Below are 27177 nucleotides of genomic sequence, written 5' to 3'. Positions count from 1 at the left end.
ATCTTGGGTTAACGTTCTAGCTCTGTTTCCATGGAAGCCAGACAACAGTGGAATGTCAGGTGTGCCATTCAGCAAAACTGACAGGACAGCTGACCTTGGATGAGCTGTGGAAGGGCTACGCGTGAACTAAATGTCTGGTCGGGCCAGAGCTGCAGGCTCCGCTCAGTGCAATGTCCTGGAGGGGCCCTGGGCCCCACTGAAAGACAAGGGTTCCTATGGGGCTTCTAAGCTGGTGGCCCCAACTACGGACAGGGGTCTTACCTCATCACCCTCGAGCAGCGACTCCCAGAACAGGGCGAGAACTGGCCCTGGGATGGTGTGAAGACTCTTCCTGCAGAAGAAAGTGCTCAACACTGTCCTGCTGAATGCCCTACCCCTATGTCCTTCTAAGGGAACCCGATGCTAAGTGTGGTCTGTTGTGGTCTTGGGTGCCTGATGTCTTTAGCCTAAGAGCGCTCCCTGGTGGACACTGCTCTTCCTCACCGCAGCCCCGTCCCTCTGCTTCCAGACTTGGACCCCGCTTAGGTGGCAATGTGACATTCAACCGGCAAGTTGCAAGATGCAATCCAACCAGCCTGCCTCACTTCGTGGTCCTCGCCGCTTGCCCATCGCCACATCTCCTCGGCTGACAGCTGGGATGAAAGATCATGTGGGTACTGACTACCAGCCCCACTTCCACCTACCTAATAAAAAGACTTGACCAAGGGGCGCCTGGGTGGCTCAGTCAGTTAAGTGGTCTGCCTTTGGCTCAGGCTCAGGTCATGATCCCGGGGTCCTGGGATCGAGCCCCACGTCAGGCAGCCCCACTTTGGGCTCCCTCCTGTGCGGGGAGCCTGCTTCTCCCTCTCCCCCCTGCTCGTGTTCTCTCTCACTGTCTCTCTGTCAAATAAATAAATAAAATCTTTAAAAAAAAAAAAACTTGACCAAGATGTTTACAATCATTTAATGAATTTTCCAAACACACCTTCACTGTGCTACAGGTGAATTTCATGATGATGGAAGCTGATGAAGCACCCACCCAAGCGACCACATGATATACTCACAGTTTCCAGACATCTGGATATCAACCAGAAAGATTCAGTAGGGAACAGCATGATCACTCAGCCAGAGGCTCCTTAGGATTCTTACTCTCCTTCTTTCTCCTCCACTTCCTCCTCCCACCAAGGACCTTCTCCAGGGTATGGACGCTCAGGACGGGAGAAGGGGGCTAGGAGGGTCTCATCGTACCAGTGCAAAGAATGCTGGGAACTCCACACTCCAGATGCAGTAAGACACGGAGGCACAGGCCTGGGTGGGGTGGCCTGCTCAATAAATAAATAATTCCCAGAAGCCACCCCAGGGTGCTAGTGGACCCAGGGACGCTGAGCTGCAGGGGCCAACCCCCCCCCCCGAGGCCTGGCCACGGCACGCTCGCTACGTGTCGCACACCAGCACATCTGCAAAGGGTCCCAGGAGGATCTCGTTGAAGATGCAGCGGACCCACACCAAGTAGGTAGTAAAAGGCTTGATGTTCTCAGTGAAGGTGTGGTTCCGCAGGGCCAGGATGTAAGGCACGTAGGTGTTCTCCCCCTGCTCCTGGAGCCACACCTCGTACTTCACCTCCCTCACCTTCAGGTACTTGAGGTTCCAGGGGATCTGCCAGGAGACAGTGAGGCGGGCCTCTGAGGCGCCCTGCACGGACGCCTGGCACCGCGCCTCCCGAACCTTGCCCGGGTAGAGGCCGACGGTCCACTCCTGCTTCCGTGGCCCTGGCCGGCCCTTCACCACTCGCCGTATGGTTTGGATGAGGGATGGGATGTCCACCTGGGTGTCCTGGTAGATCCGGAAGAGCCACTCAGGATTCCGGCAACAGAGATGCCGCGGGACCTCACGGCTCTGTAGGATACGGGCCTGCTCAGCCCGGTCTAGGTGAGTGATGCCCCCCTGGTCCCAGGGCCGCTCGGGATGTGTGACCGTGTTCTCCGGCATCATGTTGCGCCAGGCTACGTACTGGAGGTCCATGCCAGGCAGCGTGGCCAGCGTCTTATAGGGGGTGTAGTGGTCCGGATTGACGGCATATGGGAAGAGCTCAACCACGGTGGCCCCCCGGGGCAGGAAGAGGGCAGTGACCAGCTGGGCCCCATGCATGCTGACCAGCATGGAGGCATTGCTGACCAGCCGCACGACATCGGCAAAGGCATGGTCCTCCAGGGACACGGTCACTGTCTTCATCTGGAACTCCTGGGCCAGCGCCAGCAGCAGCTGTGCCTCATTCAGGATGAGTCTGTTCTGGGTGCGGCTGAAGACCAAAATGTACTCTTCGCCAGGGGAAGCCCCCGCGTGGCTCACGTTCAGCTTTTCCATCATGAACCGGGCAAACTGCCGGATCTCATTGCCCGAGACGAGGATGTTAGCCTTGGGGCCCTGGGGCTGGACAAAGCCGTACTGGTACCAGGTGGTGATCTTGGAGAGGCCCACGAAAGCATGGGAGAAGCACAGCAGGCGGCCCAGCGTCTTCAGCTGTGCCCGCAGGAGCGGCTGCTTGGGGCTGAGCAGCTTGTACAGGTCAAAGTGGGCGCCCTCGCTCCAGCCCTCCATGAAGAAGAGCCGGGCCTCGTGCGCCAGCCCCGGGAACTGCCGCAGGGTGTAGAAGAGAGGCAGCAGGTCGTCGTGGAAGACGTGCATCAGGTTGTCGGGATTGAAGCGGTTGGCGAGGAGCGCCACGTCGGGCACGAACACGGGCTTGGGCATGAAGCGCAGGGCGGCGGCCGGCAGCTCCACGAAGTTGAAGTACTGGGTGTTGTGGTCCTCCACGGTGGACAGGTCGAGCAGGGCCGGCTGGAAGCGCCGGGAGCCCAGGTTGGGCAGCATGACCGAGGCGTTGCCGTGGAAGAAGATGAACTCCTCGGCCTCGTTGGAGTAGCAGAGCCACTTAAAGCGGCAGACGCGGTCCGTGTGCGTGCGGCCCGTGCACACCATATGCGTGCCCCCCTCCATCAGGATCTGCAGGGCCTTTGGGTAGTCGATCCGCGGCGCGGGGGCAGGCTCCGGGGCCTGGCGGCCGCCCGCCACCTCGGCCTCCAGGGACGCCGCATGCTCGCGCAGCCGCACGTGCTTCCACAGGACGGCCGCCAGCACTGACACCAGGAGCGCGTTGACCACCGCCGACAGGTGCATCCTAACGCAGTCGTGGGGCCCTAGTGAGAGCACAGCCCCTGGGCAGTGCCACAGGCCCGGCGGGCCCTACCCATCCCCGCGGGCACCCCGCGCGCCGGCACGAGCCTGCGGGAGAGAAGGAAAGGGAAAGGCGTTGGCTCCGTCTGCGCGTATTGGCGCCCTCCCTTCCCCACTGCTCCCACCGGGGTGGCATACACCCCTGCACCTAGACTGTGGGCGTGGCCACATCACTCGCTTCGGCCAGGGAAATGTTAGCAGGGAAAACATGATCAGAGGCTTGGACAGAGCCTGTGTCTTGTGCGACTGGCCTTGCCTTCTCGGTACCTAGGACAGTGCCAGGAGGAGGCTGTGTGCAGCCTAACCTCCCGGGCCCGGGACGCGCGAGAGCTTGTGCAGCGGAGCTGCTCCTGCTAAGCCCAGTCTAGCCCAGCTGACCCCCCGACTTGTGAGTGACCCCGACACGGACATCTGGCCTGGGTGAGTGCTCATTACCGTAGGTCACTGAAACCCTGCGGCTGGGTTTGGTATGGAGCACTGCTACAGCAAAAGCTAACCCACGGAGGATGTGTGATGAGAGGCCACAGGGCAAATCCCCCCAGGGGCCTGGCATTCCTAGGACTGCGAGGTAAGGACTCTTCCTTATGCGGGCACAGAGACCAGGCCGTACACCAGGACCCCAGCGTCCCCTTCTTTGGACACATGGCACATATGCCTGGAGGGTATTGGGGGGGGGGGTCGTCTGCTCTTGCTTAAAGCTCCTGTTTGTAAATCACATCTGCTGGCTTTTGAGATTCCCATGAAAGGATGGGTAGATATTCGCCCCCTCCCTGGTCCAGTAAAAGAACTGTATCTGGATGTCGCCACTGACATGTCACCTGGCTGGGCTGTGGGTGTTTGCTCCATTTTCCTGCACTAGCAGGAAGGGTAACATCCTTGCTCTGAAGCCCAGGACTGCTCAGATGTGAAGGATCTCACCCTTCGCCCTCATAGAAGCGGCCAGTAACCCCTGGTGCCTGGCCAGCACTGCACTGGGGAGGGATTGGAGCCGCCCCTTTATTCCCTCGGGGCTAGCTTTGGACTCTTGGGGTCTTGTAACTTCTCTCTCCCTGCAATCATAAAAATCAAAGTGCAATCCTGCCCAGAAAGAGACAGTGGCTTAGGCTAGATTCCCTCAGAAGCAGAATCAGAGACAAGGGTTTGAGCCAACATAGTTTGAGAAATTATCCAAAGAAATCCCTGTAGGAGAGTGGGGAATTAAGAGGAAGGAGGAGTGAAGCCAATACAGGGCACATTAACGAGCAGGTCACTATTCTGAAAAAAGCCGGGCTATTTGCCTCCTGAATCCTCTCCAGCACTAGCTGAAGGCCATTCCTGGGGGCACCATCTCTTCCAGCTACCCTCATCTAAGGGTTGAGCATGCACACATTCATACATACGCATATGTTATATTTCCCCCCCAAAATTTCACAAAGAATTACCCTGACCAGCTATAATGTACTCCAGTGTTTCTTTTTCTAGTCCAATATTTTAAGTTTGTTCTAAAAAGGGGGGGGGGCATGCTCATCTTAATTGATTTTACAACCTAACAGGGTTGGCAATTTGCTGTTTAAAAAAAAGGTCTAGGGGCACCTGGGTGGCTTAGTCAGTTAAGCATCTGACTCTTGATTTCAACTCAGGTCATGACGGGCTGTGAGATCAAGCCCCGCATCGGGCTCCAAGCTGAGCATGAAGCCTGCTTAAGATTCTCCCTCTCCCTCTGCCCCTTCCAGCCCCCCCCCACCCCCACACGTGCTCACTAGCTCTCTCTAATAAATAAATAAATAAATAAAAATAAAAACTGGTCTAGACCACAAATTCTCAAACCTGGCTGGTTCTTGAAATCCCCAGAGGCACTTGCTAAAACCATATATTCACAGGCACTAATCCTGGAGGTTCTGATTCAGTAGTAGGTCTGGAGTATGGCTCAGGCATCTGCATCTTTTGTTCCTCTGTTTCATTTTCCCGTCTTCTTGCAGATTATCTGAATTCCATGTTCATTTCTCTATAGTGTTTTTGAGTGTATTTCTTGGTGCAGATTTTCTAGTGGTTGCTTTAGGCACCATACAATGTATATGCAACTTAGTACAGTCTACTCTGGAGTAAGTACAGAGACCTTAGCTCCATCTGGGTTCTTTTACCCTCCTCCCTTATAATTCTCTTCAATATTTCCTCTACATGCATTAAAATCCACGTCAGACAGCATTATAATTTTTGTTTCAACTGTCAAGTGTAATTTCCTCAAGAGGGAAAGGAGAGTCTATTATATTTACCCATATTTTTACTCTTCCCGTTCTTTCTTCATCCCTGATGTTCCAGGTTTTCTTCTGTTATTTCTCCGGAGAACCTCCTTTGGTCATCATTTTAGGGAAGTTTGCTGAGAACAAATTCTCCTGGTTTTCCTTCAGGCAAAGAAAGTGTCTTGATTTCACCTTCTTTCCTACAGGATATTTTCAGCGGGACAGATCTTTGGGGTGACAGTGCTCTCTCTCTCTCGGCACGCGAACGCTTAGGCAGGGCAGCCTCCTTCTGGCCGCCATGTTTCTGATGAGGAGTCTGCTGTATGTGAAGCGCCGTTCCCTTGGCCGTAGCACGTCCCTCTCGTGTGGCTCTGAAGAGTGTTCCTTTGTCTACTTTTCAGAAGCCTGGTCATCAGGTGTCCTGGTGTGGGTTTCTCTGCATTTACCCTATAAGGGTTTCATTCACTCTTGAATCTGTAGGTTTATACCTCTCACCAAACTTGGGAAATTTTCAGCCATTGTTTCTCTAAATACTTTTTCAGCCTCCAGGTCCACAAATGCTAAATTTTAAAAAAGTATTGTCCTATAAGTGTCTGAGGCTCTGTTCAATTTGTTTTCCCAGTCTACCTCCTCTCTGCTGTTCAAATTGGATAATTTCTACTGTCTGTTTCCATGTTCACTGATTCTTTCTTCTGTCATCTCCATTCTTCTACTGGGCCCACCAGTGATTTTTTATTTTGGTTACTACATTCTTCAGTTCTCAAATCTCCATTTAGTTCTTTATATCTTGTCTTTCTTTGCTGAGACTTATCCTGGAGCTTATATTAAGTCTTCCATTTTAGCAGGTTTTTGCAAGAACCATGCTGGTGGGGGAAGGGAGAGCACCGACTCTTTATCGTTGGGTGGGAGGAAATCCACGCTTCCTTGATCGGCCTCCACCAACAGCACTCTGGTAGGGAGAGTGAGAGATGTGGCACAACCGCTGAGTAGGGGTGAAATCTAGGCTCCTCAGTTGGCCTCAATAGGGGTGCCTCATCATCACTGGGTAGGGGTTGAAGTCTAGGCTCCACTGACACCTCAAGGGGACCATGGTGGCGGGGCAGGGGGGGACATCTTTTTACCTCTGGGTGGTGGTAAAAGTCCAGGCTTCTCATCCAGCCCCATGGTGGGGGGATGGGGGTGCGGTGCTGAAGGTGGGAGGTATCTGGTTGGTTACCACAAAGTGAGGATGGATGTCTAAGCTGTCCATTGAGCCTTTACTAAAACTGGAAGGGAAGGGAGAAGCAGTTTTCCCTGGTGTTTTACAAGAATAGGGTGTTACGGTCAAAAAGCTTTTGCAAGACTGCTCTTCTTCCAGTCCTTTGATGAGAGAGAGCGTGCTTTCCCTGGGGCCTTTTCTGGTCTATGCTCACTGACATTTCTGGGGGGTGGCTTCTTTAGGGATACACATGTCCACTCCATTTTGACCAGAACCCAAAGTCTCATTGGTATCTGCTTTTTTACCAAGCTCCCAGGTGATTCTGGGATACAGCCACGTTTGAGAAAAACCAAGAAGAGGCTCTTAACCAAAGAACCAGGCCATGAGTCCCAATAGCCCCTAAAGTCTTTCTTAACTCATTCCAGTATCAATTCAAAATTATAAGTCCAAAGTCTCATCACCATGGGATATGGTGAACTAGGGCTTCCTGGAACCTGGGGTACCTAGTGGTTTGCAGACCTGATCCTTGGGGGCTGCCAAGGCTGGTGGTAGGCCACAAGGACATGAGGCCAGGGTCTCGGGCCTCCATTTACCTCCAAACAAAACCAAGCACCTTTAATTTCTTATATTTAGGGGTACTATAGTGGGTCGAATAATGTCCCCCCCAAATTCATGTCTACCCAGAACCTCAGAACGTGATATTATTTGGAAATAGGGACTTTATGCATATAATTAGTTAAGGATCTTGAGATTATAATGGATTAGGGTGGGCCCTATATCTAATGAAAGTGTCCCTATTAGAGGCAGAAAAGGACACAGAGGAACAGAAAAGGTGGCCACGTGAAGACAAAGACAAGAGACTCGAATGATGTAGCTATAAACCAAAGACCACTCAGAATTACCAGGAGCCACCAAACACTAAGAAGACGTAAGAAAGGATTCTCTCCTAGAGTTTTCAGAGGGAGCATGGCCCTGTCAATATCTTTATTTTAGACTTCTGGCCTCCAGAACTGTGCAAGCATGGATTTCTGGCATTTTAAGCCACCACGTCCGGGGTTAAATCTGTTGCAGCAACCCTAGGACTCATAAAGTGCCACAAAATTTATTTAAAAATGGGCTTCTTTGTTCTTGGCAGGGAATTCCACTATTAGTCAGGCTTAACAACCACTAAGCAAGTCCTCCTCATTTTAGAGAGGTGAAGAATTTGCCCCAAATCACCCAGCATGTTTGTGACACGGCCAGGATTAAAAATGGAGGTGTCCTAACATGCGGGTGAGTGCTGCCTCCTGAAGGCTGGGGAGAGCAGCAGGGCAGGGGCAGGCCTGGCCGGGCAGCTTCTGAGTTCAGGGTCTGGTGAAGGTAGACGGCTCCTCGCACAGCCCAGCCTCTCCGCTTCTCCATCCCGCCGCCTCCCTCTAGGGCCGGGCCAGGTCTGATGTGGATGAGCCGCTCTGAACCCCCTTGGACACAGCTCTGCTAGGGAGGGCAGACCCATTCCATCCCCTGCAGCCTCCTCTGCCCGAGGAAACTCCTGTGGAGTTCTCCCCTTGCCACACCTTCTACTGACCCTCCCCAGAGCAGGGAGACAGGTAGTCCGCATGCCTTGGTCTTAGGGCAGTAAGTCTGACCGACTGGTTAGCTCTTTTGGAGACACCTGATCACCCGTAGTTCTCACATCACACCCTAAACCAACCTGGCTCTGAGTTCCTGCTGCATTACTGGTGGTCGATGGCTCTCAGAAGAGGATGTGTGTTGTCTAGGGAAGTTTAAGGATAAGAAGCCAGAAGACTCGGGTTCAAACCCCAGCTCCATGACTTTACCGTGTGGCCTTTCTGAAGTCAGCTTCCCTATCAGCAAAGGTGAGGGTGCAGCCCCATCTCCCAGGGCGGTGGAGAAGGTCAGATCATGTATTAGTTGTACCTCAGGAGTACTGAGAGCCGACTGCTTCTCATGTACAAAAACGGCAATTCCACACAAGTAGGTTCAGACTAGTAAGTGTCTAGCAGAGGGGCAAAGAAAAAAGTCGGGGCATCAGATGGTTAACAAAGGGCCACAGGGATGCACGATGAAGTCTGGCGTTTTAAAACCTTCTGGACACATTTAGCTGCCTTCGTGTGACTCGAAGCAAAAGCTGACTGGCGCTGAGGTGGGAACTGTCACTTTTCATTACAGTCATTTGAAACAAAGGATTTTAAATCTGAGCAGAGGATTCCTCCCAAAGATGGAGACTGAGACGAGCCATGCCGTCACCTGTTGACACCTTGGGCCGGAGTCGGTCACCAGCTCTGCTCCTTGGGCTTCCAAGTCGAGTGTATTAATACGTACCAGGGCAGACACTGTTTCCACCCAGGGTCCCTGCCCCCTCCCCCTGCATAATAAAATCCCGGGTCTGGCCAGAGAGCTAGCCCTTCCCCTGGGGACCCACGAGGCACAAACAAAGCCAAGATCTACCTCCCACCTCCAGAGGGCTGATCAGCTGACAGCAAGCCCAGTGGAGGATGCTACCAGAGTAGAACCAAGCAGAGCAAAGGGGGAGGAGTCACAGCCCATGTTCACACCCACCGGGGAGGAAAGAAAGACCTGCCCGCCATCTGCTGCCCAGCGGGAGAAGGAAGCCAGGACACCAAGGCCGGCGGGCTGGAGGAGAGACACAAAGGACCTACCAACATCTCGGAGCCCTATACCTGGACTTCCTGCTGTGAACTTTCCGGATCATCGAAGCCAGCTTTGGCTGGGGTTTTGGTTTCTCCAAGCCAAGAAAAATTTAACTGAGGAGAACCTCTTTATAGGTTGTTGTGCAGGAAGCAAACGCACGGGGGTCTGGCCTGTGCCTTCTGCTTCTGAGCTGTGTTCTAACCTAGTGGACCTATTCGGCATCAGTTTCCCCATGACCCTTCTAACTCGGGTAAGCAAAGCCCTCTGCGAAACTCTGGAGCAATTAGAAAACAAGCATAGTCATTGTGGGCCCAAGTGGAGCTACAACTTTCCACATGGATCCCATGTGGTAGGGAATGTGGACTAAGGTAACTTTTGTGTCATAACATAGGCGGTAGCTGGGGCTCCGGTGAGCCCTGCAGGCTTCCTCTGAGGAAGAAATGGGTTCTTCTGGTTTGCCATTCCCTGGAGCTTTCCAAGGAACCAGAAATGTCATCTCCAGGGTAGAAAGAAAGGAGGTGGGGGGGGGGGGGGCGTCCAAAGACGGGGGAGACCACACAGCCCAGTCTGATTAGGTAGATGGTTCACAGAGGAAAAACAGACGAGAGACTTAGAAAAATTAGCTAAGGCCAGAATGTCAACGACCTTGATGATAGGTCAAGAAATCTGAACTCTACCCTCTAGTCAATGGGGAACTCTTGAAGGCCTTTGAGCAGAGTAGCCTGGAGATGGGAGAGAACAGAGTAGAAAACTCAATGACAAGCTCCCAGCCTCAGTGTCTCTCCATTCATGTGGGAGTTAGAATGGGGTGCCTAGAGGAGAGGGAGCTCTGCATGAAGGGGTACAAGGAGCATGTTCCTTATGGCAATTCAAGTCCCGAAGTCTGCAGATGACTTATTTGAAGTATATTCCCGTGTGAACTCAAAGCTGGTCCTTTAACAGAACTCCCACTTGCTCAGTCCCATTGGGCCTTCTTGGTCTGTAGGGAAGAAGATAAAGTCACAGCTCTCCTGAGAGCCCAGGAACCCCATGTCCTTCATGCAGGTCTTCAAGGCTTTTGCAGAACAAGAGCAGAGATCTTCTGGTCCAGCCCCAGAATGAGAGGAGACGGTGCAGGCGGCTGCCTTCTTGGCTCGGTTTTGTCTGTGCTCCAGTCAGCCCTGTTAATCTCCAGGGGAAGGGCTTTGTAAGCCCAGAACCCTACAGCCAAGAAATGTGCTTAAACATCAGTGTTTCCCTGTCTTTTCAAACCCAAGGGCCCACTCATAAAAAAAGAGAAACTCTTTCGTGCACCTGTAAAGTCCAATACCCCCTTCCCCAAGCACTCTTCATTCATAAGAGATTCTCTTCTACAGGATCCACCCCCAAGACTGAAAGATTTCATCAACTTTTACCTTCTGAAGTTGGTATTTTTTATCTATATCTGCGTATGTAAAATCATATTGCTGCATATACTTTTTCAAAAACATGTGCCCCCCTCCCAACCCCATGAAATTCTCCACCCAGCCCCACCAGCAAAGAACTACTTTGCAATCAGGTTGAATCACAGCAAACTGCTGATACTTGACCAATTCTGACCAGTATCCCGTGGTGCTGCCAAGGGCACCAACTATCCTTACCACCACTGTGGTACGGACAGTACAAGGCTGCTCAGAAGAGAGCACCTGCGTCCTCAGTGTGACTGACCACAGCTGCGAGTTCTGACATCTCTCTAGGAGGTAAGAGGAGGGAAAAAAAGACACAGAAAGAAGCCAGGGGGAGGGAGGGAGAGTTCATTCATCCTTAAGGTCACGAGAGGCCAGAAGGGCAGGGTGTCTCACTGGGGAGCTGGGGAGGCTACCCTGGGGGCCTCAGCTCAGATCTGGGCCAGGGAACTGAAGAAGGACTCAGGCCCGCAAGACAGGAGGAATGTGAGCAGGAGGAACAGCTGTGGGGGCGGGGGGGGGAGTGGGGGGTGCACCCACATACATACAGCTCCTAGTTCTGACCCATAGGAGGGCCTGGGAGCAGGGACAGCACACCTGGCACTCAGGTCTTGGTTCCTAATATCATCCCCTACTAAGGAACCAGGGCTCTGTGGAAAAATCACTGTTTCCACGGCTCGGGCAGGGAAAGTACAAGGTGAGTTTGGAATATCTTGTACTACCAGAATGTCAGGAAGTTCTCAAAAAATGACGAGGACATAACAAGGTGGCACAGGAGCTAACCTGAAGGAGCTCCCAGTGGCTAAATCTGGGGCAATGTAACAAAATTAAAAAGCAACAGTAATGGATTATAACCCATAGAATAAGCATGCATAACCCATGCATAAGCATGCAATATCGATATAAATAAGTAAGCAAGAAGGAACAGATCTTTCTTACAGTAGAACTCCAATTAATATATGTAGAAGCAATGATGGAAACAGAAAATCACCATTTGGCAAACATCACAGTAATAATGGTCTCAGGCAAGATCCACAGCTGGATGCTAAAATTAGTGGGTGGAAGTATGATGAGAAATAGGATATCTGCATCATCTTGAACAATCTCCCTGTGAGATACTGTCTATTACAAAGGCAAAAATAGGAACTTTACGGTACAAAAGAAAAAGAAAAGAAAGAAAGGAAGGAAGAAACTACGATACAGAAGCCTGGCAGACAGCCCCTGAATCAACAAATCGACATTAACATCACTGGTAATAATTTCCTGACACCGTGTGCCCCTTGATACCCCTTGCTCTCTCTCAAATAAATAAAATCTTTTAAAAAAATTAGATAACCTTCTATTTCCATTATTGCTGACACTGAGAAGGGCACCTCATTCCTGTCATCTTCTTACCCAAAAAACACAACCTCAATCTATACGTCCAAATGAGGAAACGTGGTCTAGCTCCACTGTTAGCTCTGAATCTGGTATATAGATAAGTCAGCAGAGAAAACATTAAACCCAAATTGAAGGACATTCTACAAAATACCTGACCAGCACTCTTCAAGAGTTAAGGTCACAGAAGACCAGGAACGACTGAGAAGCTAGCCCAGATGGAAGGAGTCTAAGGAGACACAACAACTGAACATAACGTGGGATCTTGGGCCAGGCAAAGGACATTAGTGCACAATTGGCAGAATCCGAATAAGGTCTGTGGTTTAGGTAGTGGTACTGTGTTAATTTCCTGGTTTTGATCATTGCACTGTGGTTATGTAAGATTTAACATCAGGGGAAGCTGAGTGAGCATTTTTGGTAACTTTTCTATAAGTCTAAAATTATTTCAAAATAAAAAGTCATAAAAAATTAGGTAAGGGGCACCTGGGTGGCTCAGTCGGTTAAGCGTCTGCCTTCAGCTCAGGTCATGATCCCGGGGTCCTGGGATCGAGCCCCGTGTGGGGCTCCCTGCTCAGCAGGGAGTTTGCTTCTCCCTCTCCCTCTGCTTCCCCCCGCCCCCCCGCTCGTACTCTCTCAGGCTCTCTCTCAAATAAATAAAATCTTTAAAAAAAAACTTAGATAACTTAAGAAAGAAGAGAACATAAGTGGTTTTAGGTAAAATGACCTGTACATGGTTTGTTCTAAAATACTCCAGCAAAGGGGCTCCTGGCTGGTGCAATCAGTACAGCACGTGACTCCTGATCTCAGGGTTGTGAGTTCCAGCCCACGTTATGGTAGGCACGGAGCCTATTTAAAAATAAATAAATAAATAAAATAAGAAAATAAAATAAAGATACTTCAGCAAAGAAAGTATGGAGACAGATGGAACAAGACAGTAGCAAATAGACCACTGTCAAAGATGGTGATGGGGGCCTTTCTATGATCCTTTTTTGGGTCTGTTTAACATTTTCCATAATAAAAAGTCAAAAAGTTAACAATAAAGAATCAAATAAATCCCTATTTACAAATGACAGAATTTGAGAGAGTGGCTGAGTAATAATATTTAGACAATATAAGATAAATAGCCCTCCCTGGAGAGATGAGAGGCAGATGAGCGGGGCTTGAGCTGATGTGTGTTCTGCCCCCATCACAGACGGGAACGCTTCCAACAGCAGCTAAAGCAAGATGGACACACCCAGGGGACATCAGAGAGCAAGACCTGCAGGGAAATGAGGAAAAGGGAGGAAAGACCAACCTCTAACCTGAGTGGGCACCTCTCTGGTGAGCATTCTGTCATCTGCCCCTCCCTCAGGTCTCCCTGTGGTGGAATGCGAGCTTGGCAGCAGGTAGGTGAGGGTGTGGGGTGGGGCCCCGGAAGGAAGGACGCTGGGCCCCTCCTCTGGACCTGAGGGACTGCGTGTGCAGCGGACAATCCCAGGCAAGCCCTAAACTCGGGGCCCTGGGGCCAAGCCTATGGGAACCAGGAGACATGGGGTTGGGGCATTGTGGGGCAACTAGGCAACCAGGCAGGGGCCAACCTTTGAGCCTGGGGGTGGTGGGGGGGGAGCACTGTTTCTAGTTGGATGCTAAGTTACCACCCCCTCCCCAGGCCAGCCAGAAGGATGTTGACAGAAGACAGGACAAATACAGACTGGCGCACAGGGCCCTTCAGGCTCTCAAGTTGCCTTCCAAGGGGGAAAATGGGAAGAGAGGTTTGCTGGGGATGGGCAGAGCATTCCGCTAGAAATCGTGTGGTGGTTAAAGCATGGAGCCCAGAGGAGGGATTGCCTGGGTTTCTAACTGTACCGTGTACAAGCCAGGCACCTGCACCAACATCTGATGGGAACAGTTGCATAATTACCCCCCTCCCATGGAATGGTTGAATGACTAATATAACACTGCATGTTCACTATACTGGAATTGAAATATAAGCGAGAGAGTGAGTGAGTGAATGAATGAACGAATGAATGAATACCCCACTCCCATCTTCCCCAGGTCGGAGAGTTCTGAGGCATATTCTACACTCCAGAGTTCCCTAACAGATGAGGTGTTGCCCACAGTGGTCATTAGCCTGATGCATTCCCCCTCCTTTCCCTTCCTTGTCTCAGTTCTTCGCTCCCTTATTCATGTTTATTGGGATGGAGTTCAAATCATCTACTTCTACTTGAACCTTTGTCTCAGGATCTACTTCTGGGGGAACACTAACTAACATAGGTATTTCTGTATTTTGCCACTGTGGAGACAGATTGCATTATCACCTGCCGTGAAGTAGCCAAAGTGCAGTAGGAAAAAGCCAACAGGTACTTGGGCAACCGGTGGTTATTATAAAGCCCTTTCAGTCTGTTTCCCGTACTCCCCCTTCCCCGGACCCCCTAAATGCACTGCACCAGCAGCTGCATAAGCCAGTAGAACTCAAGGATCAGGCAAAATGCCCAGAAGAGTTTTCAGAAGATATGGCTGGAGGCAAAGAGCTCATTTAATCAGACCCCTAGCACTAAAGAAGATAAAAGAGGCCTTTCTCCATCACCGTTCCAAATGTTTCTGGATAATAAACTCTAGGAGGAAGTTCAAAATGGTGAAGAATAATTGGGCCAAGTTGCTTACTGGACAATGCACCCCATGATGTCCCCTTTCTCCAGGCCAATTTTCAGTGCTCCTGGAGAGGCCACCAGTCTCGGTGACAGCCGGGCAGTGGTAGGGAGACGGGGGCGGTGAGGGAGAAGTCAGGTCGCCATCCTTGGCCTGGGAGACCAGAAGAGACACTCAGCCAAGCTTCCGCCTTCTGCAGGACTGCGGCCTGCCTGGCTGACCGGACGGCTATGTCCAGTCCCGAGGTCTGACCCACTGTTTAGTGCCGCTCCATGCACCAAGAGCCTCTTCGGAATGACAGCAATCGAGGGATGAGGACTCGTTCAGACTGAAGGCCTCCATACCCCTCTCTGTCACCTGGCTCTGCTGAAATGGGCGGAGGGGCCAGAATCCCAGCATCACAAGGTACCTTACTCTCAGTGATGGGGAGCTCCCTCCCACTCCTAGGCAGTGCATCCTCCTGTGTACTTACTCTCCTGAGACCTCAAGAGCTCAAAAACAGAGCTGGAATTTGCCCGTCCTTCATCTGCTGTTTCTAATCCTCTCTCTCTGGGTGACGCAGCTTCTGAGCAGTGGGGTGGCCTCCACCCTTGTCTGCAGGCAGATGTAGAAAGCACCACATACCTACTGAGTTCCTGCTCTGTCCCCGTGCTGTGCTGGGTCCCTCACATGCTTGCACGACCCCACTTACTCTTTCCTCACCACCACTCAGCATGGATGCTTCACCTTGTCCCCATTGTTCCTCTCCAGAAAGAGTCTCAGAGGCTGGGCCACATGTCCACAGGCCAGGATTTGACCCCACACATTTCCGCCTGGGCTGCCTCTCAAAGATGAGGGCTGTCCCAAAGGAGTTTTGTCATAAGACTCCTTGGACAAGGAAGAGGTGGTGGCCCTCAGAGGCAGAGGCCACCCAGGATAATATCTTTTGTCTCCTCCCAGTGGTCCCCCCCCGAAAATCTTCCTGTCTCTAGAATCTGTGGGTGGGCATGAAGGGCCGATGCTCAGTGAGAAGCCAAGGAAACCACCCCTCCCTCTGGGAAGAGCCTCCAGTGGGATGGGATCTGCAGAGGACAGAGGGTGTCTGACATGGGCTGTTCCACAGAGAACAAGAGTCAGATAAACCCTTTTCCTGCTGGGGCAAGGATATGTCAGATGTCCTAACGGAGGCCTCCAGCCTGGCCCCGGCTCCAAGCCTGCCTTGCCTTCAGGGTTTCCCACGGCCCCTACGTAGGGCATCCCATTTGGTGCTCACCTCAACCCTATGAAGTACCATTATTCCCAATTCTCCCGGGAGGAACCCGAGGTCAATGAGGTTCAAGGACTTGCCCAGGGCCATGCAAGTGTGAAGTCTAGATATCAACCCAGTGTTCTCTGACTCTGAAGACTGCTCAAAACCATCAAGACACAGAAGATCTGGTTTTAATTAAAGTGGAACAAGGGGTGCAGAAGAAAAGGAAACACTCCAGGCATTCAAAGGACTCCAATCAGGGAAGAGCAAGCCCAACTTCGGGCCCACGGGTCCCACCTCACTCAGAGGCCGTCCCCCCGCCCCTGCCCCCCCCCCCGGGGCTGGTGGAGTCGGTAGCTAAAGGACTCCATCCGAGAGTACTCGCCTTCTCTGTTCTGCCTCCCTGGGGTGCCCTTAGGCAGCCTCCCCTCCCTCATGGTCAGGACATGGCCATCAGCCTCAAATGGAGCAACACGCTTCCCTGATTTATATCTAGTGACAGGCAGAAAGTTCACCTGATACGGTTAACTCCCACCCAGCCCCGTCCTGGACCAGTGACGAGGAGCAGAGAGAGCACTGCTGGGGAGCTGAGAGCCATCGGTGTCTGCAGCAGGGAGGAGGGCCCTGCAGGAGGAGAGAAGGGAGTGGATGCTGGTGGGTGAGAACGGTGTTTGATGTTGCAACTCCTGAAGGACACAGGCTTCACAGGGGATCCAACACCCTCGGGCCTTGTTTGTTTTTCCTTTAGAAAGCAGAGGAAATAAAACTTGGAAAAACTGCCTCTGCCCACGACCCCTCTCACTCCTGCCCTAAGTGGACACCATGAGGCTTCTCCGTCACCTCGGGATCACCAGCCAGACGCCCCGTGGTATATCTCCTGTCCCAACACACTACTGAGGGTATGACCTGCACTTGAAACTGATCCCCGGATGACTGCCAACTATCAAATATAAACCCACTCTGACCTCCAGACATATGATCAAGACCACGCAAAACCAAAATCCATTGCCCATCGAAAATGGGCACATCTCATTTTTTTTACTTTGCAGAATTTAAAAAGTAACCCAACTTTAGCAAATTTCTCTTTAAACTTGTCTTCCTAGAAGAAGAGACAGGTCGTTCTTTCGCCCCAGATTCTCCTAAGTCCTGTCTGCTGACTGAGGGGATACACCTTTTCCACACGAGGCACAAGGCTGCGGGAAAAGGGAGGGCAGAGGCCCCGCTGCTTCCTCCAGCGAAGTCCTGTCACGGAGGCAGATGAAGAGCCATCCTGGCTGGGGGGAAAGGAGACAAACCAAAGGCCGCCCCAAACCTTGATTCTACTCCTCAACAGAAATGACCTCGGTGGCACCTTCTCCGCTTGTGGGGCCGAAGGCTGATTATAAACCTGCATTCTTCGGGAATAAATTCGTTACGTGGAAAAGGCAGTCCCTATTGGACTTTGAAGGTTCTGCATCAACAGCTTGGATCACGCTGTTTTCAGCACACCTACTCCCTGGCACGAAGGTCTATTAAGACCAGACCACCCTTGTCTCAAATTACCTGTCAATCACTTTGCCCCAGACAAAGCCTGGTCTGGTGCAGCGGACCCTCCAGCAGAGTTAAGGAGCCAGAGAAGGCAGGGGAGGATGCGCATGCTCACACAGAACAAGGCTGTGGGGCTTGCAACACATGGACAGGGCACTTGCCCCGAGCTCCCCCCTTCCAGCAAAGAGGCAAGCTCTGACTAGATCCCCAAAGGAAACCCCTCCTGAAAACATCTGCTGAGGTCTGGATCCCTGGCCCATGGTGGAAAGCTGTGCCCTTGAGTCATTCATGACGAAGGTTCTTAAGATTCCTTCCTTCATTCTCTTAAAAATAGGCTTGGGTTAGACGTGGACAGGCATGACATGGAACTTATTTAACGACTGCTGAGTGAAGCAGTTTTAGGGGGCAAACTGGCAGCACCCTTCTACCTGCCTCAGTTTCTAAAGGGCTTTTTGTAGCCTTTTTTTTTTTTTTAAATCTCTTGTTTATTTCATTTTTTCCCTTTCTTTTGAAAACAACCTGACACAGGGCCTTCCTGATAATGACAATAATAGTGGTAATAGTGGCGATTCGGCAGACCAGAGTCTCTAGCCTCTCCCTGATGCTTGGCTCGTGGCCGAGGACCCAGTGTCCAGCCTGGAAGGCGCCCTCTGTTATGCTTTCAAAATAGAGAAAAGAGACAACTCTTGGCATTAAGACCGTACCAACGGTAGTCTACCAGTGGCAGAGTGAAAGGTCTGATTCTCTGACAAGAGGCTGGGCCCTGCGTAGGCAGCAGTGAGGACACGGGAAGCCAGACAAAAATGGAAGGATCAATCGCTGTCCTGGCTAGCTCAGGAAAAGAGGATGCTGGCTTCTGGGCAGGGGGTGGAGGTTAACACTGCCACCAGCTTACGTTATTGAGCACCTACTGTGTGCCAGGCACCATCCTAACTAAGCCCCTTTCCCGCCCCTTTTCCCTTAAGCCTCACAAAAGCCCTCCAATGTAGGTACTAGGATTAGCTCCGTTTTCTTTTAATATGAAAAAACCCACAGTTTAGTGAGATTAAGAAGATTGCTCTAGGCCTTACAGCTCAAGGGGAGGCCCCAGGATACAAACCCATGTCTGACTCCAGGGGTCTTATTCAGACTCGGCAGTACAGTCAGTGACAGAGAAGGGCAGACGTCAGAGCAAGGAGTTTTTATCACTCAAGGGCAGAGCAGGTGCGGATGGCTGCGGAAACGCAGACCCCCAGGCCCTCCACTGTAACTTAGCAACCCACGGCTTCCCTTGCGTAATTACTCCCCACCGGGCCAGGCAGAGACACCCAGTGGCGGCAGGCCGCTCAAGGGAGCTGTGGCCATTCTCTTGCCCCAAGGAAAGTCTGGGTAGCACAGCGGGGTGATAATTATCCCCCCTGCCCTGGTGCTGTGCTGGCAGGGTTAATACACCAATTTAAAATGACAAAACCATCTATTTTTAGAGCTAAAAGAGCCCTTAGAAATGATCTGCTCCAACTCTCTACTTTATAAAAAGAGGTCGAGAGAGGCTGCGTGAGCTCTAAGGCAGCCAAGATTAAAACAGCAGGTGTTCTCAGTCCAGAGCGCCTTCTCCTCACACCCGTGGCTCCCCGGTGGCCCTCCTCCCAAAGGCAGAGATCAGGCCCAGACAAGAACTCTTCCCGGCCCCTAAACAAGTTCACTTCTCATAATCAAGCTCTCTAGGCCTCAGGGGGATGGCGCCCTTCTCCGGCCCTATGGTCGAGGGGCCACAGGGCTGCCTCTTGCTAACACCTCATCCCCCAGGCTCACCCAGTGGACGCTGCCTCCAGCCTCATCCAACCTCAGGCATGGAGAGGAAGCACAAGCAGCCAGACTGTAGGGTCCCGCCTTGAAGACCCCCTGCTGCAATGCTGGAGGCTGTCCCCCCTCCCCACTCCGGTAGAAGTAAATAGCACTGGTTTTGGAGCTGAAATGCCAGAAGTGAGCTTCTGTCCTGTCACTTAGCAGTTGCATGACCCTAGACCAATTCTTCTTTTTTTTTTTGACAGACAAAAAGTTGTACATAATTAATGTGTAAAACTTCAGAGACACCTGTGAAGCTGTCACCATAATCTATGCCATAAACCTAGGCATCACCTCCAGAAGTTTCCTCCCGCCCTCTTATTATTTTTTGTGATAGAAATATTTAACATAAGATCTACCATCTTAATAAATTTTAAAGTATGTAGTACCATCATGTTAACTACAGGCACTAAGTCTCTGGGACTTAGTCATCTTGTATACCTGAAACTTTATACCTTTTGACTAATGCCTCCCCGTTTCCCCTCATCCCAATCCCTGGCAACCACCATTCCACCTTCTGCTTCTATGAGTCTAGTATCTGTCTTTCTGTGTCTGCCTGGGCTAATTCTTTTTTTTTTTAATTTTTTTATTGTTATGTTAATCCCCATACATTACATCATTAGTTTTAGATATAGTGTTCCATGATTCATTGTTTGTGCATAACACCCAGTGCTCCATGCAGAACGTGCCCTCCTCAATACCCATCACCAGGCTAACCCATTGCCTGGGCTAATTCTTAACCCCTGCAAGCCTCCATTTCCTGGTCTGAAAAACCAACACAATTATACCTACTTCACAGGCAAAACAATGCCTGACGATTATTCTTATAGTATTACTATTATCATAATAATGCTCTACCGCCCATTCAGTGGCCCTTACTCTATACCAGAAACAGTGCTAAATGCTTTAGATGAACAACCTCATTCATTCCCTCCTACAAATCTAAAATAGGTGCTACCAATTTCATCCCACATTTGAGGAAGTATGCTCAGAGTTGTTAAGTGAATTGCCCAATGTCACACAGCTATGAAGTGGTGCGGCTGGGATTCAAACCCAAGTCCAATTCCAAAGCCTATGCCATCTGTGGGCTACACCTTTCATGTTCATTATTTTATCCAATTTAAAAAAACCTATCAGGCATGGGACGCCTGGGTGGCTCAGTCGGTTAAGCGGCTGCCTTCGGCTCAGGTCATGATCCCAGGGTCCTGGGATCGAGTCCCGCATCGGGCTCCTTGCTCGGCGGGGAGCCTGCTTCTCCCTCTGCCTGCCTCTCCCCCTGCCTGCCTCTCCCCCGCTTGTGTTCTGTCTCTCTGACAAATAAATAAATAAAATCTTTAAAAAAACAAACAAACAAAAAAAAACAAAAAAAAAAAACCTATCAGGCGTTAGGCAGGTCCTGGGGGAGTGTATCCACTGACAACCAAACTGAGAGTGCCGCAGACCCTTGGGGAATGGAACATTTGGTAATTTAATTTTCCAGTTAGCTCCGTATTCACTGGAAGCCTTTGTTTATTGCTCAATATTCTCTAAAGCGTGGCTCAGAACAAGAACTTGCCAAGCAGAAGGAGAGCTGGAGAACTGTTGGAGCTGCTCTGTCACTGACAGACACATCAAGGCCACTAGGATGCTCACGTGGCCACAGTGCTGTCTGGGGGAACTCAGTCACCAGCACCCCATCCTCCTCTTTGCTGAGGATCTCCACTTTGTACTTCTCCTCCCCTTCCTGGGGCTCAAGGCTCAGGAACAGACGTGCTGGCCATCCCTGGGGAAAACGGGACCTGTGTTCTTTTCTGGCTCTGTCACTAACTGGGACTCGGATTCCTCATCTGTGATGTGAAAGGATGAACTGGAAGATCTCCAAGATCCGTGAGAGCCAGAGAGAGCAGCTAGTTCCAGTACAGAGATGGGCCTGGGTTCCAGTCTCACCTCTATCATTTTCCATCTTAGCAACCCCAAGTGCTAACATCTGAGGCACGTCCACTGTGTACCAACAACGGACTGAGGACTTGCACAGCATTATCTCATGTAACTTTCACAGCAAGCCTGTCATAAAGGTACTTTTATCCCCATTTGGCAGAGGAAGAAACAGAGGCTCAGAGAGGCTAAGTGACTAGCTCAAGGGCACACAGCTAGTAAACGAGAGCCAGGATTTGAATGCCCAGCACATGTAACAGTAACATTTGGTGAATGAACTCTGTTCTGTCTGTGCTCCTGGCCACTAAGTCCTGTCAAAGCTCACCCCATAACCTTCCCTGTGCTGGGCCTTGCTTCCCCCAAGAATAGGCTCTGAGAGTTGTTTTGGTATAAACGAAGCAGACCCTAGCCGCCCGCCACCAGGTGCAGGGCTCTGGCCTGAGGACCCTAGATCTTAGCAGAGGATTCTCATCAGTGATCAGGAGACGGGGTCTACACACATGGAAGGGGTCAGGAGTCCAGTGGGTCCCTGCAGAGGCTACCCTGGCACTGTCAAGCACGTCGTGGCAGGCTCTTATCACGGGGCACACAGTAGATATCCTATCGAGCCCCAAAGAGCCCAGGGGATCAGCTGCAGGCCTGCCCAGGTACTGCCTTCCAAAGGAGCTCGGGAGGCCCAGGCCCCTCCGCGCACCTCGCTGGCTCCCCGCCAAACGTGCTAATCGTCTCCCAAGCAAAAGGGCGTGAGGACCCGCTGCCAGTGCCAGCCAAGAGCTAATGGATTCAACGGGCGCGCCTGGGGGCGCCGCCCGGGCCCCGCGGCACCGGGACCCCGAGGGCCCACCTCTCCTCACCGCCGCCCCCATCCCGCGCCTCCGTCAGTCCGCATCACCGGTCGCTTCTTGGTTCTGCAAACTTCCCTGGGCTCCTCTTCAGCCCAGGGCCCGGCGCTGCCGTTGCTCCCTCCTGGGGGAGGTCCGGAGCCGATCCCTCAACTCCAAGCCCAGCGGCGTCGCGGAGCCCTCGCCAGCCCCGAATGCGCGCGTCTCACCTGCAGCCCGCAGGCCGGGCTCCGCGGGGCTGGAGCGTCCAGGTGGGCCCTCCGCGGAGCCGGCTTTGGCCAAAACAACCGCCGCTGCCGCCTCCTGCCCGCTACAAGACCGGGAGGCCCAGGCATGGAGGGCAGATCCCGCGGCGCCGTCCCGTCCGCCGCCGCCGGGCTCGCGGGTGCCCGCCGTGCGCCTGCCTGGCTGGCGAGCCCGGCGCGGCAGCCTTTGCACGAGCGCACGCTCGCGGACTCGGCTGCCCCAACCCTAGGCCAGAACCACCCCCTTGGCTAGCGGGATTCTGGGAATTGTAGTTTGCCTCCGAGAACAGCCCACCCCCTTCAACCCGCGGAATCCTGGAAGTTGTAGTTTCTTCCCGAGAGAGGCATAGTTTACTTGGTGTTAGATTTTTACAATTATGGGAGTCCTGATAATAAATATAAATTCAAGTTAAACCAACAATCAGATGTCATTTATAAAATCAAAGTAATTCATACATCACATGTTTTTAAAAATATCTATTACTACAAATACAAATAAATACAAAAGCCCTATCTAGTTCCCCATCCCATCCCATCCCATTCAGACCCTCTTAAAAGGGCAAACATTCCCAACTCTTACGGCTGCTACATCTGGAATTTACTGCCCAGTCTCAAAATATACATATGCCCCTATTTCTTGATTTATGAATTTTAGACCTCTTGGCTTTTTACTAGGATAGATGAGAATTTAACTCATTTAAATATATGCACCAACCATGACTACCTGCACCCTCATTGAGTTATGAGACATTTCTTTTTTTCTTTCTCCAAATTTTTATTTAAATTCCAGTTAATTAACATACAGTGTAATATTAGTTTCAGGTGTAGAATTTAGTGATTCATCACTTACATACAACACCCAATGCTCATCACAAATGTCCTCCTTGATACCCATCACCTATTTAACCCACCTCCCCACCCACACTCCTCTAGTACCCCTCAGTTTATTCTTTATAGTTAAGAGTCTGTTTCTTGGTTTGCCTCTCTTTTTTCCCTCCATGTTCATCTGTTTTTTTCCTTAAATTCCACATATGAGTGAAATAATTTGGTATTTGTGTTTCTTTGACTGACTTATTTTGCTTAGCATAATACTTTCTAGTTCCATCCACATCGTTGCAAATGGCAAGATTTCATTCTTTATTATGGCTGAGAAACATTCCAGTGTGTGTGTGCGTGTATACACACACACACACATATATATATAATACATACATATATACACACACACACACACACATATATATATATATATATATATATATATATATATATATCTCACATCTTTTTTATCCATTCATCAATTGATGGACATTTGGGCTCTTTCCATAATTTGGCTATTGTTGATAATGTTATAAATAAACATCAGGATGTATGTATCCCTTCGAATCAGTATTTTTTTTATCCTTTGGGTAAATATCTAGTAGTGCAGTTGCTGGATCCTAGGGTAGTTCTATTTTTAACTTTTTGAGGAAACTCCACACTGCTTTCCAGAGTGGCTGCACCAGTTTGCATTCCCACCAACAGTGTAAGAGGGTTCCCCCTTCTCCTCATCCTTGCCAACACCTGTTGTTTTCTGTGTTGTCAATATTAGCCATTCTGACTGGTGTTAGGTGATATCTCATCATAGTTTTGATTTGTATTTCCCTGATGATGAGTGATGTTGAGCATCTTTTCATGTGCCCTTTAGCCATCTGTATGTCTTCTTAGGAAAAATGTCTATTCATGTCTTCTGTCCATTTTCTTAACTGGATTATTTGTTTTTTGGGTGTTGAGTTTTATAACTTCTTTACATATTTTGGATACTAACCCTTTATCAGATATGTCATTTACAAATAACTTCTCCCATTCTATAGGTTGCCTTTTAGTTTTCTTGTTTCTTTTGCTATGCAGAAGCTTTTTATTTTTATGAAATCCCAATAGTTTATTTTTGCCTTTGTTTCCCTTGCCTTGGGAGACATATCTAGAAAGAAATTGCTATGGCTGATGTCAAAGAGGTTACTGCTTGTGTTCTCCTCTAGGATTTTGATGGCTTCCTGTCTCACATTTAGGTCTTTCATCCATTTTTAATTTATTTTTGTGCATGGTGTAAGAAAGTGGTCCAGTTTCATTCTTTTGCATGTTGCTGTTCAGTTTTCCCAACACCATTTGTTGAAAAGACTGTCTTTTTTCCATTGGATAGTCTTTCCTGCTTTGTTGAAGATTAGTTAGCCATATAGTTGAGGGTTTGTTTCTGGGTTTTCTATTTTGCTCCATTGATCTATGTGTCTGTTTTTGTGCTAGTACCACACTGTCTCAATGATGACAGCTTTGTAATACAGCTTGAAGTCTGGAATTGTGATGCCTCCAGCTTTGGTTTTCTTTTTCAACATTTCTTTGGCTATTCAGGGTCTTTCCTGGTTCCATATAAATTTTAGGGTTGTTCCAGCTCTGTGAAAAATGCTGGTGGTATTTTGATAGGGATTGCATTAAATGTGTAGACTGCTTTGGATAGCATAGACATTTTAACAACATTTGTTCTTCTAATCCATGAACATGGAATGTTTTTCCATTTCTTTATGTCATCTTCAATTTCTTTCATCAGTGTTTTATAGTTTATGAAACATTTCTATCAAACTGGTCAAACCTTGCCTTTCATTTGTAATTATTTTAAATGATAATGCCCAGTGTTGAGGCAGTAAAATTTAGTAAGTTTATGCAGGACAATCTGACAATACAGTCAAAAGCCTTTAAAAACATGCAGACTTTTGGGGTGCCTGGGTGGCTCAGTTAAGTGTATGACTCTTGGTTTTGGCTCAGGTCATGATCTCAGGGTCTTAAGATCAAACACTGTGTGAGGCTCCACATTCAGCTTAAGGTCCTTTCCCCCTCCCTCTACCTCTCCCTCTGGTCTCCCCCCCCCCCACCTCTCACCCCCACCACTTGCTCTCTCACACTCTCTCTCTAAAATAAAAAGATAAATAAAGTCTTTTTTAAAAACAAGCAGACTTTTAACCAAGAAATTCTCATAATTGTGGATGAGTGCAAAGACTAAACAGTGTTGTTTGTGATAATAATAAAAGGCTGGAGTGGCTATATTAATTTCAGATAAAGTAGAATCAAAAACAAGGGAAATTACTAAGGATAAAAAAGGGATATTATGTAATGACAAAAGGATCAATTCGCCAACAAGACACAATAATTCTAAATGTGAATGTACCTAATAACAGAGCCTTAAAGTAAATGAATCAAATACTGATAGAACTAAAAGTAGAAATAGACAAATCTGCAATGATAGGTGGAGATTTCAACATCCCTCTCTCAACAATTGACAGAAAAACTAGACAGAAAGCAGCAAAGATATAGAAAATCTCAACAAGGGGTGCCTGGGTGGCACAGTTGGTTAAGTGACTGACTCTTGGTTTCAGCTCAGGTCCTGATCTCAGGGTCATGAAATCGAGCCCTGCATCAGGCTTCATGCTCAGTGAGGAGTCTGCTAAAGTTTCTTTCTCCCTCTCCCTCTGCCCCATCCACCCAAAACAAATAAATAAATAAATCTTAAAAAAAAAAAAAAGAAAAGCTCAATAACACCAAAACCAACTGGAACTAATCAACATTTACATAACACTCCACTAAACAACAACAGAACACACATTCTTTTTAAGCACCCACAGTATATGCATTAAAATAAACTGTATCCTGGGCCATAAATTTCAAAATTGGCAAAAGACATGAACAGATATTTTACTGAAAGGCATATACATATAACAAACACATGAAAAGATGTTCGACATCGCTAGCCATTAGGGAAATGCAAATTAAATGAGATATCACTACACCCCCATGAGAATAGCTAAATTAAAAAATAATGGCAATGCCATAGTTAGCATACAAAGAACTGGATCTCATACATTGCTGGTGGAAATAGTTTGATAGTTTCTTAAAAACTAAACATGCACTTGCCATGTGACTCAACGATTGCACTCCTGGGCATTTATCCCAGAGAAATGAAAACTCATGTCCACACAAAAACTTGTATCCATTGTTCATAGATGTTTTATTTGTAATACCCCAAAACTTGAAAGAAAAAAAAAAGTCCTTCACTAGATAAATGGTTAAACAAGATGAATGGATTCATAGTGTATTCATACCATAGAATACTATTCAGCAATGAAAAGGAATGATACATTCAACAACTTGGGTGGGTATCAAAGGCATTACGAGAAGTGAAAAAAAGTCAGTCCACAAAAGGTTACGGCTATAATTCCATTTACATAACATTCTTGAAATGACAAAACTGTGGAGATGGAGAATAGATTAGTGATTGTCAGGAGTTCAGGGTGGGGTAGAGGGGACAGAGGCATGTGACTGTGCAGGAGTAGCAAGCTGAAGACCTTTGAGGGGATGCAATAGTTCTGTATCTTCTCTGTGGTGGTGGTTACATGAACCTACATGCATTAAGATGACATAGAACTATGTGCAACTTTATACCAGTGTCAAATACCTGGTTTTGGTAATGTGCTATCATCATGTAAGATATACCATAAGGAACACTGGATGAAGAGGCTCCATGGAACCTCTATGTACTATATTTGCAACTTCCTGTGAATCTATACTTATTCCAAAATAAAAATGTTCAAAAGAAGAAACAAACAAAAACATGGAAATTGATGTGGGGCTTGATCCAAGGATGCTGGGATCATGACCCCTGAGCTGAAGGCAGTCATTTAACCGACTGAGCCCCCCAGGTGCTCGCACATATCATTTAATGAAAAAAGTACCCAAACATTCAATATAATCCCTTTTTAAAAAGAGTATATTTGTTCATAGAAAAGATATCAGCACAGACAGACCCTGTGTGGTAAGATTATGGGTGACTTTTATTTTCACAATAAGTGTAATCACCA

General features: G+C 49.2%; 1 protein-coding gene across 1 annotated transcript; it reads right to left on the bottom strand.

Moving 5' to 3' along the window:
• Positions 1-927: 927 nt before the first annotated feature.
• POMGNT2 (protein O-linked mannose N-acetylglucosaminyltransferase 2 (beta 1,4-)) lies at positions 928-22465 on the bottom strand. Its single transcript, XM_032408866.1, has 2 exons — positions 22259-22465; positions 928-3261 (listed from the first exon to the last, which is right to left on the bottom strand). Exon 2 carries the CDS (start codon positions 3154-3156, stop codon positions 1414-1416), a length of 1743 nt encoding a protein of 580 aa, XP_032264757.1. The 5' UTR covers positions 3157-3261; positions 22259-22465; the 3' UTR covers positions 928-1413.
• Between the last annotated feature and the right edge of the window lie 4712 nt (positions 22466-27177).

The sequence above is a fragment of the Phoca vitulina genome, unplaced genomic scaffold, assembly GCF_004348235.1.
Source record: "Phoca vitulina isolate PV1807 unplaced genomic scaffold, GSC_HSeal_1.0 scaffold10, whole genome shotgun sequence".
NCBI lineage: Eukaryota > Metazoa > Chordata > Mammalia > Carnivora > Phocidae > Phoca > Phoca vitulina.
Note: the sequence above shows the minus strand (reverse complement) of the source record. Positions and strands in the feature narration are given on the sequence as shown.